At 34.1% G+C, this 15770-nt stretch overlaps 1 protein-coding gene across 3 annotated transcripts in view; it reads right to left on the minus strand.

Moving 5' to 3' along the window:
- DDX60 (DExD/H-box helicase 60) overlaps window positions 1-15770 on the minus strand; it is a 110720-nt gene that overhangs the window by 55232 nt on the left and 39718 nt on the right. For all 3 annotated transcript variants that reach the window (XM_040626426.1, XM_008685617.2, XM_040626425.1), the window contains 8 exons: window positions 14155-14274; window positions 12885-12980; window positions 10845-10960; window positions 9882-10024; window positions 9686-9795; window positions 5543-5647; window positions 4931-5059; window positions 3781-3905 (listed from right to left, as the gene is read on the minus strand). In XM_040626426.1, the coding sequence (XP_040482360.1) occupies window positions 3781-3905; window positions 4931-5059; window positions 5543-5647; window positions 9686-9795; window positions 9882-10024; window positions 10845-10960; window positions 12885-12980; window positions 14155-14274 (944 nt within the window). The remainder of the gene's footprint in view (window positions 1-3780; window positions 3906-4930; window positions 5060-5542; window positions 5648-9685; window positions 9796-9881; window positions 10025-10844; window positions 10961-12884; window positions 12981-14154; window positions 14275-15770) is intronic.

The raw sequence follows: 15770 nt of genomic DNA on the forward strand, positions 1-15770 counted from the left end.
ACACACACAAGGTATTCTGGGTCAGCAGACTCCTTATTAACTACCTTAACAGTAAACTGTAAGTTGCCCTCCTTGTATAGACCTTACCCGTGAGGCAACAGCAATTACAGCCCATGGAAATTTCTCCTATAAGAGTAGGTAAGACACTCCACAGGTAAGGGACAGAGAACAATGGATTTTCTCTATTTATATACAGAAAATGGATTGCCCCCCCCCAAAACCAAGATGAGAAAAAGAAGTTTAAAAACAAAAAAGAATTATGCTCTTTTATTTATTTGAATTGTTGTTGTAGTTGCTCTTGTATTAAATTCCACTCATATTTAGGTCTCCCCCCGATGGAATCAAAGGCCCTTAGCATTATCTATTTATGCGTAAGTTTGGATTTCACAAATCTTTTGTGAATTTTAGAGACTCCTTTGCTTTTTTCCAGTTTTATTGAAATATAATTGACATGTAACATTGCATAAGTTTAAGGTGTACAACATGATGATTTGATACCTCTGCATATCACAAATTACCATAATAAGGTTAGTTAACACATCCGTCACCTCCTGTGGTTGCCTTTTGTGTGTTATTCTGGGAAGATTTAAGATCTACCCTTTTAGCAACTTTGAAGGATAAAATACAGTATTGTTAGCTATAGTCACCATGCTATGCATTATATCCCCAGAACTTATTCATCTTATAACTGGAAGTTTGTACCCTCTGACCAACATCTCTCCGTTTCTCTCATCCCTAACCCTCTGAGACCCTGGTAACCACCAATCTACTCTCTGTTTCTATGAGTTCAGCTTTTTAAGATTCTATATATAAATGAGATCAAACAGTAAAATATTGCTCTTAGGCAGGAATGGAGACAATGTTGGGTTCTCACCCTAACTTTTTGGATTGTGACTACTTCTTTCCAGAGACCAGATGAAAAGTAAACAAATTGGTATACTAGTAAAGTAAGGATTAAATAAATGGCAGTCTATGCCACATGGCAAGAAATTTTATATGGTAGACAATAAAATAATAAAGTTAGTAAACACTTAACACTTAAACATGCTATTTTCAGACGCTACTCTAAGTACCATAAATATAAGTATCCAAATCATAAATATATTAAACCATTTTGTACTCAGAATCACCCTATGAGGAAAACACTATTATTATCCCTATTTTGTAGATGAGAAAATGGATATATATATATAAACAGATTAAGTGATCTGCCCACGATTCCACAGCTTGTATGTGGCAGAATCTGGCCTCCAAGCCCATGTTCTTAGTCATGAAATCATGTTGCTTCTTTTTTTATTTTAATGCAATTTACTTCATCTAGGTGTACATTCTGTATGAAACGGCATAATTTTCATCATAGTACTTCGTGTTTAAAATCTAGATCACTTGGAAATAATTCTTCCTCTTAAGTCTCTCTGATAACCTATTTAGAATGAATGTGATCAAGATTGGACTTCTGTCAATATCATTTTGTAATACTGCATTAAGGGCTTTCGTAATTTATTTGTATTTAATTCTCACCCCAACCCTATGCGTTACAATTTTTATCACCTCGTTTTGCAAATAAAGAAACTAAGGTTCAAAGCCATTAAGGAGCTGTCTAGAAGTGCCATACTAATTGAGAGCAGAGGTAGGATCCCAATTGGGCCTGATCGTGAAATGTGTGTTCTTAAGCACACACTGATAGTGTCACTAAACATTAAACGTGCTCCACACATTTTTTTCTAGAGACCAAACTGGAGAAGGCTGACAGGGACAATCATTATTCGATAAGCTCTCAGATGTACAGATTGAGCCCTAAAAAAATCCTGATTTATTGATGATCTGGGGCTACTTAGGATTAAATCAAACTGCATAAGACCAAGGATTTTCACAGTATGTTCTGCAGAGAGCCCAAAAGTCCAAGACATGCCAAGAGTCAATTCCTCAAGCAAAATTAAATCTATGATGCTTTTGTGAAACATTTTCTCCTTTTTTTAAGTGTTGATGAATTTTAATGCATCAAAATTAAACATTAATTTTTAATTAAAGTTAAAAGACCATTACTTGAAAGAAATGCTCAACTTCAGTACTGATCAGAGTAATGCAAATTACAACAGTAGCAAGACATGATTTTACAGAAACAGAATGACAATCCCACAAGCTTGTGATGATAGGTCTAAATGGGAACCTCATGAACTACTGATGGGACATACGTTAAGAAGCCACATTAGAAAAAAAAGTCATGTTCCATTTATCGCATTAGTTTTCCCGTACTACAAAATACAGTGATCGTGCTCCTAGGTATAGTTTCCAAAGAAGCTTTTACAGGTGCACAAAACACTATGCATTCTATTGTACCCTGCCCTTTTTTTTTTATTGCAGTACAATTAACATACAACATTATATTAATTTCAGGTATACACCAGAATGATTCAATATTTGCATATGTTGTGACATGATCACGACAATCAGCCTAATTAACATCTGTTACCACACATAGCTACAGAATTTGTTTTCTTGTGATAAGAACTTTTAAGAACTAATCTCTTAGCAACCTTCAAATATGCAATGCAGTATTATTAACTATAGTAGCTATGCTATACATTACATCTCCATGACTTATTTATTTTTTACCTGGAAGTTTGTAACTCTTGACTTCCTTCACACATTGGGTGAAAATATTTTACTTCTTAAATGTTTTAAGTATTTACGTGTGCATGAACAATAAATAGTTATTTTTGGATTTCTATTTTGCAGTTAGGCTTTCAGGAATATCTCAGATACACAAAATTGTGTTTGTTTCTAAAATCTGTAGCCATGCTCTAAAGTTAAGTAGGTGAGTTGTGTAACTTCTTGGTAGTTCAGAAATTTATTTTCCTTGTCCCAACAACACAGATAAAAGGAACAATTGTATTGCAATCTCCAAAAGTTCCAAACACAACCATATGTTTAATTATCATCATTATTTTAAATGTATATCACCAATAATGATTCAGTACTATATGTCTATTTATGTGTAAAAAAATTTCATTAAACTTTGCCAGATGAACAAGATAATGAACCTTTATTTATTTGTTTGTTTGTTTGTTTATATCCGTGGCCTACTTAAACTTCCATGACCGAAAGTAGTTTAAAATCTTCTAAAATAAAGAAAGCATTTTATTCTGATCCCAGACTATGTGATCAAAGTTAATCCAGGATACAGAGTACTATCCATTTAATGAATATATTTTGGTATAACTTATGCCTCACCAAAACTGGATGATTACATTCAATTTTAAGCTATTTTTATGCTATAGCATATAAACTTTAGCAAGATAGCAGTGTCTCTAAGTTACAGTTCTCATAACTGTGAATTAAAAACAATAAAATACCCCACCAATAAATATGCTAGCATGTTGTAAGGATACTTTAATTTTATGTGGGATACTTGTATGTGTAAACATTCAATTTATTTTTGCCAAGAACCTCAATAGTTACTGGAAATTTACAAGACCTAAATAAAAATATAATAGTTTACAGTAAAAAGATAAAAAATGGAGTAGGAAACTATTCAAAGGTAGTAATTTGTAATAGCACAAGTAAAAATATTTTTTAAGAACTGATATTTTTTAAGAACTAAATATTTTTTGAACTAGAAAGGTGCATTTTTTAAATATGCATTCTGATAACAAATGAGCACCAAAAATAGTTATGAATACTTTATTACAACAGTGAAGTTTGTGTCATTTTCCTCAACTTAAAAGAATAAGCCTGATACAAATTACAAACAAAAACTAATTAAATTAAATGACTTACAAAAAAAATAATGCCGGTAACTTTTCCATTTGCCTTAGCTTTTCAACGAGAAGTGGAAACATTCTTATCATGTTTTCTGAACTAGAAACTGACTCAGGACTAAGATTCCTCAGAACCATTTTGGCCTGTAGCAATGAATAAAAAAATTATTAGTTTTAAATTCTGCATAATAAAGAAAAGAATTACTACTTTTGGCTAAAGTATTTTCATAGTTGTCTAATCTATATTTCTGTGCTTCCTTAAAATAAAATATAATAAAATAATTATGAAAATATAACATTTTTTAAAGAACCATCAAAGAAATATACAAATCAATACACCATGGAACAACAAAAACAAAAAGATTACTATATATACATGCACACATATATGCAATTTAACATGCATTTATGTAAGGCACCACAAATCAGTCAGAAAGAGGTTGTTCAGTAAATGATTGCTGGTACCACTACAGCAGAAGTTGGGGTAAATCAGTTTTTCTCCATGGCATGTATAAAAAAACCACTTTCAAACTGAATGTTTTTAAATGACAAAATAAATGGAAGAAAATGTAAATTAATTATGTTTCTGAATGGGAGGAGATTACTTAAGTTAAAATGTAATGGAAAAAACTCAAATGAGAAAGTCTAATATATGTCACTCACCCAAAATGAGAAACCTCAATGTGTGACAATAAAGCAAACTTTGAAATATAAAGACCATCCTCAACTTATTTAATATAAATATGCAAAACTTACATGACCCCAGGTGAAGGTTTTAATACACAAATAGTTCCCACAAATTGAATTAAAAATCACAAAAGAAAAAAATCCCAAGCCAAAAATGATAAAGGAGTAAAAAATTCTTCTGAGCTACTGTTACTATGATTTCAATCTCTTACTGCATCAAGAACACTAACTGTGGATAGTGACACCTCTGTTCTTGTCTGTTGTAACACTGAGAAAGCACAGAGGATTAAACAAAGAGCAATTTCCTTTTCCTCTTTCTGTTCTATCTCAGAATACTAGACTTTCAGTTCGGCCTAAAGTCCTAAACTTTAAGTTGAAGACTAAAATAATAATAGTAATAATAATGATGATGATGATGATGGCAACAATGCAACTAAGAAAACAAGGAACATAGGGTTTTGCCAAAAACATGCGGAAATTACCTCCTCAGTATGGCCATTTTTAATCCAACTTGTGAATTCTGCCTTTAAGCTCTCTTCATATTTTCTAGCATCCAACTTTTTAACAACTATTTTATTCTTAAAATGAATGAATTTCTCTGGATCGAGCTCCTTGAAAAGAAATGCCACAAAATTAAATAAAATCACGCAAGAAAATCCAAAGATGTTTCTCAATTATGCATTTCATTTAACAGAATTACAAGCTTCTGGAGAGTACAGACTATCGAATGTCTTTTTACCAAATAGAAGATGAGAACAGACAGCAACTAGGGCATAAAGAGAAAAGGAGAGTACAATGAGAAAATGAAGGAATATGAATCCAAGATGTAAAAGAAGACTAAAATATCCTAGCATCCCAGAAATTGAAAGAAGTAATATCTTCAGGAATTCAATGGCATTACACCCCATTAAAATAAAACACAATATGTTAGCAAGAAGATCTGAGAAGGGGTGATTTTATTTTGGAAACTATCTATAATTTTAAAAGATTAGATGCATATGACCAGAAAGGGTGAGACTTTGTCTTTCTGAACAGCAATGTTACCATCCACTATAATACAATTAATTCAAATTAAATGTGTAATTATTACTTACCTGGGCCCTGGGCCAGCTTTCCCAGATTTGAAACATGGTATCATAAAGCTGGATGGTTTCTCGAGGGGAAAGGGTAAGATCAGAAGGGAATCCGTACTTTTCAATCTACATTTAAAACAAAATTAAAAATTTTAATATTCTTCCATTCTATCTTCTATTCTGTCCTTTGCCCTGTGAACCTGGGTAAACTCTCTGAACTTGAGACTGCATTATATCAACATACTCCATGTCAATATAGTAACTGAATATGTTATTTTGGAATGTAAACATTATGTTCTCTTATTAATACTACTTGAAAGTGGGAAATTATTTTGCCTAACTAAAAAACCTATCTGTAAGATAAATCCAAAAACCAGCATAATTTTTAAGATATAAATCTTATTTTGGGGGCGCCTGGGTGGCTCAGTCGTTAAGCGTCTGCCTTTGGCTCAGAGCGTGATCCTGGAGTTCTGGGATCGAACCCCACGTCAGGCTCTTCTGCTGGGAGCCTGCTTCTTCCTCTCCCACTCCTCCTGCTTGTGTTCCCTCTCTCGCTGGCTGTCTCTCTGTCTGTCAAATAAATAAAATAAAATCTAAAAAAACCCAAAAAGATATAAATCTTATTTCTGTCACTAGAATGCTTGTGATTTCTTAAGTCTCTTAGCCTTTTATAGAAGCCTGAGTTTCTTCATTTCTAAAGTGGACAAGAATTCTGCTTGTGCCATAGATTTGTTGCAAGAATTAAGTTAGATAATGTATGTAATAAGTCTAGTGAAATACCTGGCATGTGGTTGATGCCTCAACTGTCAATGATCAACTTATAAGTCTAAATTTTTAAAATCGGTTTAATAACTCTGTGGCTAAAAGCTGGGAATTCAATTCAGTTGTTCTCCACTACATAGTAACTAATGAACTGGCAAAACCTAAGCCAGCCTACGTAGAAAAGGAAAAGAAATAAAAGGTCATAAATTTGTACCATCCTTCATTTGTAAACACAGTAGTATTACAGTATGATCCTATTTTGCAAACCATATCATCTCTAATGCCCCAAGTAATGGTAAGAATTGATCTGTATGAGCAGAAAGAGTCACCAGTTCTTTCAAGGACTTCCTGGGGCTGACAGCTCTCCAGGAGTGAGCAGCTGCTCCTCTGTGGCATGGTAATTGGCAGCAAAAGCCAAGCTCTGCTTTTTTGCCAAAAATAAGCCTCATATGGATTGAAGGGCAATCCTTCACCTCAGTTGGATTAAGGCCAGTTTACTTATCCTGTCCCACCCCTTCCCTTCTCAAACTATTTTTATGATGAAGCTGTAGGGGCAATGATCAGGGTGGATGGTTCTTCTCTTTCGGTTGCCATAATTTATTATGCTTTTTCTTGCCACTGAGTTCTTTCATATTAATCTGAAGTGTACTACACAACATCAAGAAAGGTCTGCTTGCTTTGTATTGCTGCTACTATACGAAACACACTATATAAACACATGCTTCACACACAGCTAGTAATGCCCAAGCCTTTGAGTTTATCCTCCATTCCTGCTGCAAAAGTCCAGAATTCCTGGGGCTCCTGGGTGGCTCAGTCATTAAGCATCTGCCTTCGGCTCAGGTCGTGATCCCAGCATTCTGGGATTGAGCCCCGTGTCGGGCTCCCTGCTCAGCGGGAAGCCTGCTTCTCCCCCTCACACTCCCCCTGCTTGTGTTCCCTCTCTCGCTGCCTCTCACTCTGTCAAATAAATAAATAAAATCTTAAAAAAAAAAAAAGTCCAGAATTCTTAAGAAGACTCATACAACAGCATGACCTTTGCAGAAGTCATACAGGGCCAGAGCACACTGTAGCAGTTCTGCTGCTTTCCAGTTACTCCATTAATAGCTACTGAAAACAGACAAAAGGCAGTTGGACCAAAATACCAATCTTGCTAGGTACTCCAAATCACTGCACTCATTGCTACTTAAAGATAACTTGCCTGGAAACATCCTCCACAAAATAAATAATTTTTTAAATACTATGCTGTTTTAAAAATGCCAGGTGACAATAGGGAAAGAAAAAAGGAGACAGAGAGAAAGGGACAGAAAAAGAAGTCTATTATTTATGTGTGGGTTATCATCTGTATTCTAAGTGTGGGGTGTGAGGTCACAGGAATTTTGTCCATACTTAACTTTTATTTAGGGTTCAGATTGGGCCATTGCCACACAAAAAAGAAACTTCTGTAATAAAATCTTATTAGAAAATTACCATGATTAGGATTCATTCAGTTGCTTTTAGAAGCCATTGCATCATAGCCCAAAGGCTATAAAATGATTCTCATCCATGCACTCATTCAGGTATTTGTCCAATAGATCATTCAGAATACTGTGATGATAGGGCAAGCTCTGGAGTCTATCTTGATTGCATCCTGGCCCCACCACTTACTTGTGGTGCAATAATGAGTTAGTTAAATGCTCTATGCCTCAACTTCCTCATTTGTAAAATGGGAATATTAACAAGACATCCATCCTAAAACTGTTGTGATGGTTAAAAGAGACAAAATACGTAAAATTCCTAGAACACAAAGTAAATGCTCGATTTAAGTTGGCTATCTTTACTTAACATATAGTTATTAAGCACCGTTTATATACAAGTTTTTTAGGAACTCATGAGGACACAGAATTTGTCTTCAAGGAGTTATTCTAGTAAGATAAAGAAGACATGCATATAAGCAACTTTAGCAGTAAGCTGATCATAACTGGTGTCATACAAGAAATACAGACAAGGTGCTATGGAGAGAGCATGACACCCACCTAAGGAAGTCACAGAAGGACTCTGAAGATGTTTCACATTAGAAGAGTCACAAAAGATAAACAGGGTCTGAACAACTGGCATTTGGCATCTGTGGTGAAATACTCCAGGAACAATACGAATCATGAAGGCCTCCAGGTAAAATACATCAGATTTTGGGGCCAGGTCAGAGAAGACCTAGGAAGCCAAGCCAAGGAACTGTGGATTTAGTCACTTCCAAAGGAAAGCCATTAAGGCTTGGCAAGATCATAATTATGTTTTAGGAGTTTTACCTGACAACAGAATTTGGAATATATTCTACTTGCTAGGTTTTGAAAGGAAGGCAAACTACTGATTATCACTTTGAGAGGTAATAAGAGCTTGAATGGGTCATTCCTAAGAATAGGATGAGAAAGGAAGAGAAATATGCAAGGAAATTTAAGAAATCTTTCTCCACAGACACCCCAATGCCCCAAATGATATCCTAAGACCTCCACTTTATTGATTCACTACCAAAAAATCATGTTATGATTGTTACGTTAGTGAAATGTCTTTTCCTTATTTAACCTAACTGGCAGTGATCAGATTTTCACATGTACTAGGAGCTCCCCACATAGAGTTGTGCACTGAGATAGTGTCACAAAGGTGGACAGAGAGACATGGGTACTGAGAAGAAGGAAAATGGGCAAGATAATGTCCAAGAATAAATAAAATTAACCAAAAAACTTCAGGTTGAAATTTTAGTCATTTTCAAGCTTTGCGGATCCAGACACCACTGAGGGTTCATTGAAGACTACAAAGTTATTTTTGTTATTTTTTAAAAACCAATGTTAATAAATACTCTTCAACCCTGAGAAAGGAGGATATCCTGCCATTTGAAACAACATGAATGTACCCTGAGCACATTATGCAAAGTTATACAGAGATAAGTCAGGCAGAGAAAGACAAATAACAGCATACTATCACTTATACGTGGAATCTAAAAGTCAAACTCATAAAAAACACAGTAAAATGATGGTTTTCAGGGAATGTGAGGTGGGAAGGTTAAGATCAGTGTTGTTTGAAGGCATAAACTTGCAATGAGTAACTACAACAGAGAGACTTAGTGCATGGCATAATAAATATGGACAGTAATATTGTAGTATAATTATATAATGTGAGGTGCTAACTATTGCTATTACAATTATTTTATAATATATAAATACAGCAAATTAGCATGTTATACACCTTAAATTTATATTATGCTATAGGTCAAATACATTCAATATACAAAATAAAGAATAAAGTTAAATATCTGTTATAAAGTATCTATACTACAATTCTCTTAAGAATCAACTAGGCAGCTTTTCAATTATAATATATATACAAGTAATTTATATTACACAGAACAAATATGGCTAAAATATTACTTACATGATCCGTTGTTAGTGCGGCACATGGGTGGAAATGATCAAAATAAATGTCATGATGTTTTATTGAACATATATGCTTCTCTAAATCATTGTATCTCTCTCCATAGAGCACTAACAATGAAGAGCAAGAATTTCCAAATCAGTGGACGCATAAGGACTGCAATGATTTTCAAGTAAAAGAAAAATTCCAAACATACCAAGTCTAACTTTATATGATTGCTTTATTTGGAAGTAATCTTTGGGAGAATTGGCATAACGGCCAGCATTTCTTTTAAAAGCAGTATTTTTTCCCATTGTATTGTCTTCTTGTTTCCAGTAGTGTTTTACTGATTGTAGCCACCTTAAAAAATAAATTTACATATTATGTAGGCAGTAATATAGTACTATTCCTGTGACATTTAAAAATTGTACTTAAAGGAATAGGCCCTGGAGGCAGACTACCTGAGACTGAATCCCAGCCTCCTTACCGCTGTCCGTGGCTCTCGGTTGAGAGTCACATTTACATTTACATTCTTTGTGCCTCATTTCCCACATTCTGCATTCCATAAAAATGGAAATAATAATAGTAGTAATAGAAATACGATTTAATAGTAGTAATGGAAATAGTAAATCATAAGGGCTGTTGGGTATTTAAGATAAATTACTATTTGCAAAACACTTAGCATAGTGCCTGGCACATAGTAGCCTTTGCTATAATTGTTATAGCAACAAGGCAAAATCTATCCCAATGACAAAATGTTATGGGATTTTCAATTAATAAGGCTTTGCTATCTTTCTAAACATCTACAAAGTGGGACAATAGAAGAAATCTCAAGGTCTGTGGCAGGGGATGTCATTATACTATTTCATTTTTTATTTCTTGCTCAAGGACAAAAAAAAAAAAGGAACATAGATCTATCACTGCTGGTGAACTTTTTTGGACGAACGGAAGAAATTTTCTACTCAATGGCAGATCTGGCTGGGATAGTCCTTGATTTTCCTTTATTGAGTGTGGCCTTTCTCAGCACCTGCCAGGAGGCACTGTAGATGCTCTGTTGCTTGAATAGCCAGAGATAAGTTAATAAACTCACCAGAAAGTTATGAAACTCTTCAGAACCTATATAGAAAGTATAAAATTTAAAATAGAAAAGCATTTATCCAAATTGGAACATAATGCCTACTCAGTGAGATGCTCCGGGTTACTTATGGTAGCTGAAAGAGCCAGAAAGGGACATCGGATCATGACAAGGAGATGCTCCCAGACTTCTGCTCCAATTTCTCCGCCAAGACAATGGACCTATTAAAGAAAAAAAGTTCTCCTTTAAAAAGCTTATTTTAAAATAGCAAATGAAAATAAGACACAGAAGCTCAAATCATCATACATAGTTTCATGTTACCAGGCCAAGTTTATATAAATATCCACAAATTAGGTGATGGCAAATCGTGACACAAATTTTCTTCAATCGCCATAACCAATCCATCAATAATTCCTCTTTCTCTTACTTCAAAAATTTCTTTCAAATCTATGCGCTTCTCTCCATGTCTACTGCCACCCGAGCCACCATCACGTCTCAGCTGCACTACTACAATATCCCCCACCACCTAGCTTCCCTCAGTGCCCCCTACATTCTTCTAATCACAGCCAAAATGATATGTCTAAAAGACAAATTAGATCAGTCCATGTCCTTAATTAAATTTCTTCAATATCTTCCTTTGCATATGGAACAGAATGTTAACTCCTTAACAGGGTGTACATTATACCTCACATAACTTGGCCCCCTCTTGCCTCTCTAGCTTCGTATCAAGTCATTCTGCCCCATAGTGCTCCCCCTCTGCTTAGAACATACTGGACTTTTCTGTGTTCCTTGAACACACCTTTCCTACCCCAGAGCTTTCACATGTATCATTCCCTCTGCTTAACCCTCTCTTTTCAGCTTACAGAGTTCAGGCGAATGTCACTCCATTAGAAGGACTTCACTGACTGCCCACTCCAGGGTTGCCCTCCTACAGCCTTACTGCCATTATCAGTCATGCCAGCCCACTTGCTCTGTATATATATAAATAAATATATAACATATATTATATAAAATGGATATATAATATAGTATTTAATAAATATAATATGCTTTATATGCTTTGCATGAATATATAAATATAATATATAATTCTATAAATATATGTCATATATAAATTACATATTATATAAATCTATATTATATAAATAAAATATATAATATATAAATCAAATATATAAATATTTAATATATATTTATATATAACATTAACATATATTTTATATTATATAAATATATTTTAAGTGTATTATTAAATATAATTATAAAAATATAAAATAAAATATAAGGATAAAATGTTATAAATATCATTTATAAATATTATAAAATTTCATAACATTTATAAATACTATAGAAATGTTACGAATATCTTCCATTCGTCCCTATAATTCTCCATTATTTTCTATCCTGCTCTCTTTGGCCAGGGAAACGGACCTGTAGAGATTACTTTAAAGTGACTCCAGAGCTCTCTGGTTCCCCTGGACTTGGCCAATGGAGAGCCTTGGCAAGGGATCAGGAGATGTGAGGAGAATGAGGTCTTTATTTCACTGGATCCCTTCCTGAAAGTTTACCTTGAACTAGCTATGTCCCTCAACTAAGTAAGTACTCACAATGTGGCTACTTCAGAGTCTCTTTTTGCATCTCAGTAACTTCTTCTTTGACTTGTCCCTTTAAGCATAGGGGTAAGTTACTAGCCCTGAATTACTGTACTAACCTTTAGTTTCCCTCACACACACTTGGAAAACTCTCTTCTTGAATTGTTGTGTTTTGACTGTGCCATTTGTTTTCTGTTGTGTCGATGACTGATAAAATAACTCACATAACTGCTATCATTGTTAGAGACCAAAATGCTTTGATTTCGAGGGCAAAGATTGGATTTTGAAATCTCTACCAGGAAAACTTACGCCATGGTGGTTAATTCTACCTTGTTACAGACTTTTGCAGCATATACCGACATCCCCTATTGAGTCACAACAGGAAAATGGAGACAAAAGACGTATGAGTTACTGAGGAAACCATTTAGAAGGAAGTACCCCCCCACAACCTGAACTCTATGCAAAGGGACAAATGTCTTGAAGCACCAAATATCTTCATTATAGCACTTATGTACACTAGGAAATCAACCTAGAGAAATAATACCAAACCTACCTCATCAAATATAACATATCTGATCCTTTTCACCCATGTTTGGCGATGAGGAGCTAATAGCAGAATTTCAAAGCAGGCAGGCACTGTAATAAGCACCTAAAAATAACATTGTATAAACAAAAATTCTGAGTACTTTACTATGTGCAGACTTTGTTATAAGAATATGAAATATAGAGTTATAACTCATGAATGTACCTGCTAATAATTATGATATAATATCACTTCTGAGGATATTTCATTGTAATTGTGATATATTAGGTTAAGCCTTATGAAACTGTAATTCTTATGAGTCAAAGTTGTAAAATATCAGATTTGAAGTTTAAATTCTTATTTATAAGCATTCAAAGTAATATAAATAGAGTTAATCATCACAGGTTTATTTCTTCAATCTGACCCTGAGATAGTTTTGTTTGAAAAATGTCTATTTAGGATCAACAACTATGGATGTGGGGAGAAGCAGAATTGGGCTGAGGGAGAAGCTATACTTTAAAGCAGGCCTGATGAAACCTCGGCCATCCTGGCTCAGAATTCTGGAGTGAATACTGGCTGTGAGAGCTATTCCACATCAGGCTGAAATGTCCCAGCACTTATACCCCTGCCTAGCTCAGCCACAGGACATGGACTGTGGAGGCAGAACTGGAGGAACCAACAGCTGGCATTTGTCTTGACTACTCTCTCCACATCTGGGCAGCAATGCCATCCTTGAAAGGTAATCTGGGTAACACATCTTCATGTCTGCTCTGCAATGTTCTAGAGTCATCTTTTCACTTTTTGTTCAGTCTTAATTATTTATGAATTTGTTAAGGAGGAAAACTATCTATGGCTTACTTAGCATCAGGGATTCTATCAATAATACATTTTAAAAAATTATGATGAGCATCCTACTCAATAAGAAAATTGAGAGTCTCCTAACTATCAAGAAAAAGTCATTCTGATTAGAAATTGGTGTTTGTTAATTTTTTATAGCATTGGATTCTTCAGATCATGTTGAATCCATTTATAAACCAAATGATGCAATAAACTATAACTGAAATCTGAAGTCAAAATATAAGTGTCCTTAGAGAAAGATGAGTGCTATTTCTCATCTCTTTGGAATGTGACAATATTAAATTTTCTGTAAAGCCATTTCATCTTCTATAAATTCAAAAAATTATTTCCATAAAGCTTTGTCTTCACAAAGGGTTAGGGTTAGTAGAATTTCTGGTGAAAGAGACATATATTAGTACTATTATATAATTTGATAACAAATGCATTAATTAATATATCCTACCTGACAGTTTAGGGCATCATGACGATAGTCCCTTGTAAAAACACCACATAGAGCTTCACCATTTGGCAGATTTTTGGTAAAACGATTCTGAACAGTTGCTGCTACTTGATTAACAAGGGCCTGGGTTGACAAGGGAAGTAATTTGATAATTACATAATAAAGCACAGATGAAACCTCAGGGACTGACAGGAATTGCCTAAAAATATGTAAGGTTATAAGTGCAGAAAGTGTAATAACAGCCCCTTTCTTACACACATCTACTCTAAATACACTAACATGCTCTCTTTGAGATATTTGACTAAGCATGTGAACCTCATTGATAAACCTTAACTTAAAGTAAAATGGGGAAAATATGGCTTAATCAGAAGGAAAAAACAGGAAATGTTGCTCACACATCAGAAAAAATAGCTGAAAACCTGGATGACCAAGGCTTAGAAAGAAGCTGTGAGTCTACCATGGAAGAAAGATCAAGTGAAGGATAGTCCGTTAGATTTGTGGTTCTTATATTTGGGGACTTCCTCCAGACATCTGAAGTTTGAATATATACATGAATACTTTGGATCAGGTGGGTAGCCTGGCTAGTGGGATCTGAGTAAGCAGAAATCTATGAACATCTATTTCACACTTTATGCCCCCCCAAAAGATACACATAGATTAAAAAATAAATTTTAAAACATAAGCATAAAGACACTAAAAAGTGAACATTTTCACATATCTGAGCACACACATGGAAACACTAAATGAAAATACTAATAGACCTGAGTACACAAAGATATGAACAAAATATGATCATTAATATGACCCAATAGAGCAAAAAGACTAAATGACAAATAAAGATATATTTGTTATGATATGTAAAGAGTAATGTACTTAGTGTACAAAACTCTGACAAATCAATGAAAAGACAATCCACTTCCCCCAAGTAAAAGACAAATGGACAAATGCATCCAGAAGTAGTTCATGAATAAAGAAATGTCAGGGCCCAAAAATCACACAAAGATACCCAAATGACTAGTGATCACAGAAAAGCAAATTTAAATATGAGATAGACGTTTTCACCTGTCGGTATGGCAAAAACATTTTAAGTAATAACAGAAATGTTAGACAAGATAAGAGAATACACACTGCCATATCTGCCAGTAGGAATAAAAATGGATTTAAACTTCTAAAAGAGTAATTTGGCAAAACGTACTGTGTTGTTACTAAAATTCCACTTCTGGCTAGGTTAATTTATATATATTTATATAACATATATATATATAAAACATACATATAATATATATATAACATATATAATATATATTTATATAACATATATATAACATATATAATATAATTTCCTTTAATGAGTATTTGTTAAGAGCCATGAAAAACAAAAAAGCTACAATAAAAAAAAATGCTCATTTCATTAATCATATTGATCAATCTGGTTCTGAGGCTGACCACAAGTCACTAAACTTTTCCTAGAAGGTAAAATGGAGTCTGAATTCATTTTAATCTATAGAATTAAAGTTATCTCAACTAAATTTGCCTTTCCTAAGAGTAATCACATTACAAGCAAAGGGTTATGAATGAGGATATGCAAACTTATATTTTCCGTTAAGTCAATCTTTCTC

This window comes from Ursus maritimus, unplaced genomic scaffold (assembly GCF_017311325.1).
Source record: "Ursus maritimus isolate PB19 unplaced genomic scaffold, ASM1731132v1 scaffold_11, whole genome shotgun sequence".
Classification (NCBI taxonomy): domain Eukaryota; kingdom Metazoa; phylum Chordata; class Mammalia; order Carnivora; family Ursidae; genus Ursus; species Ursus maritimus.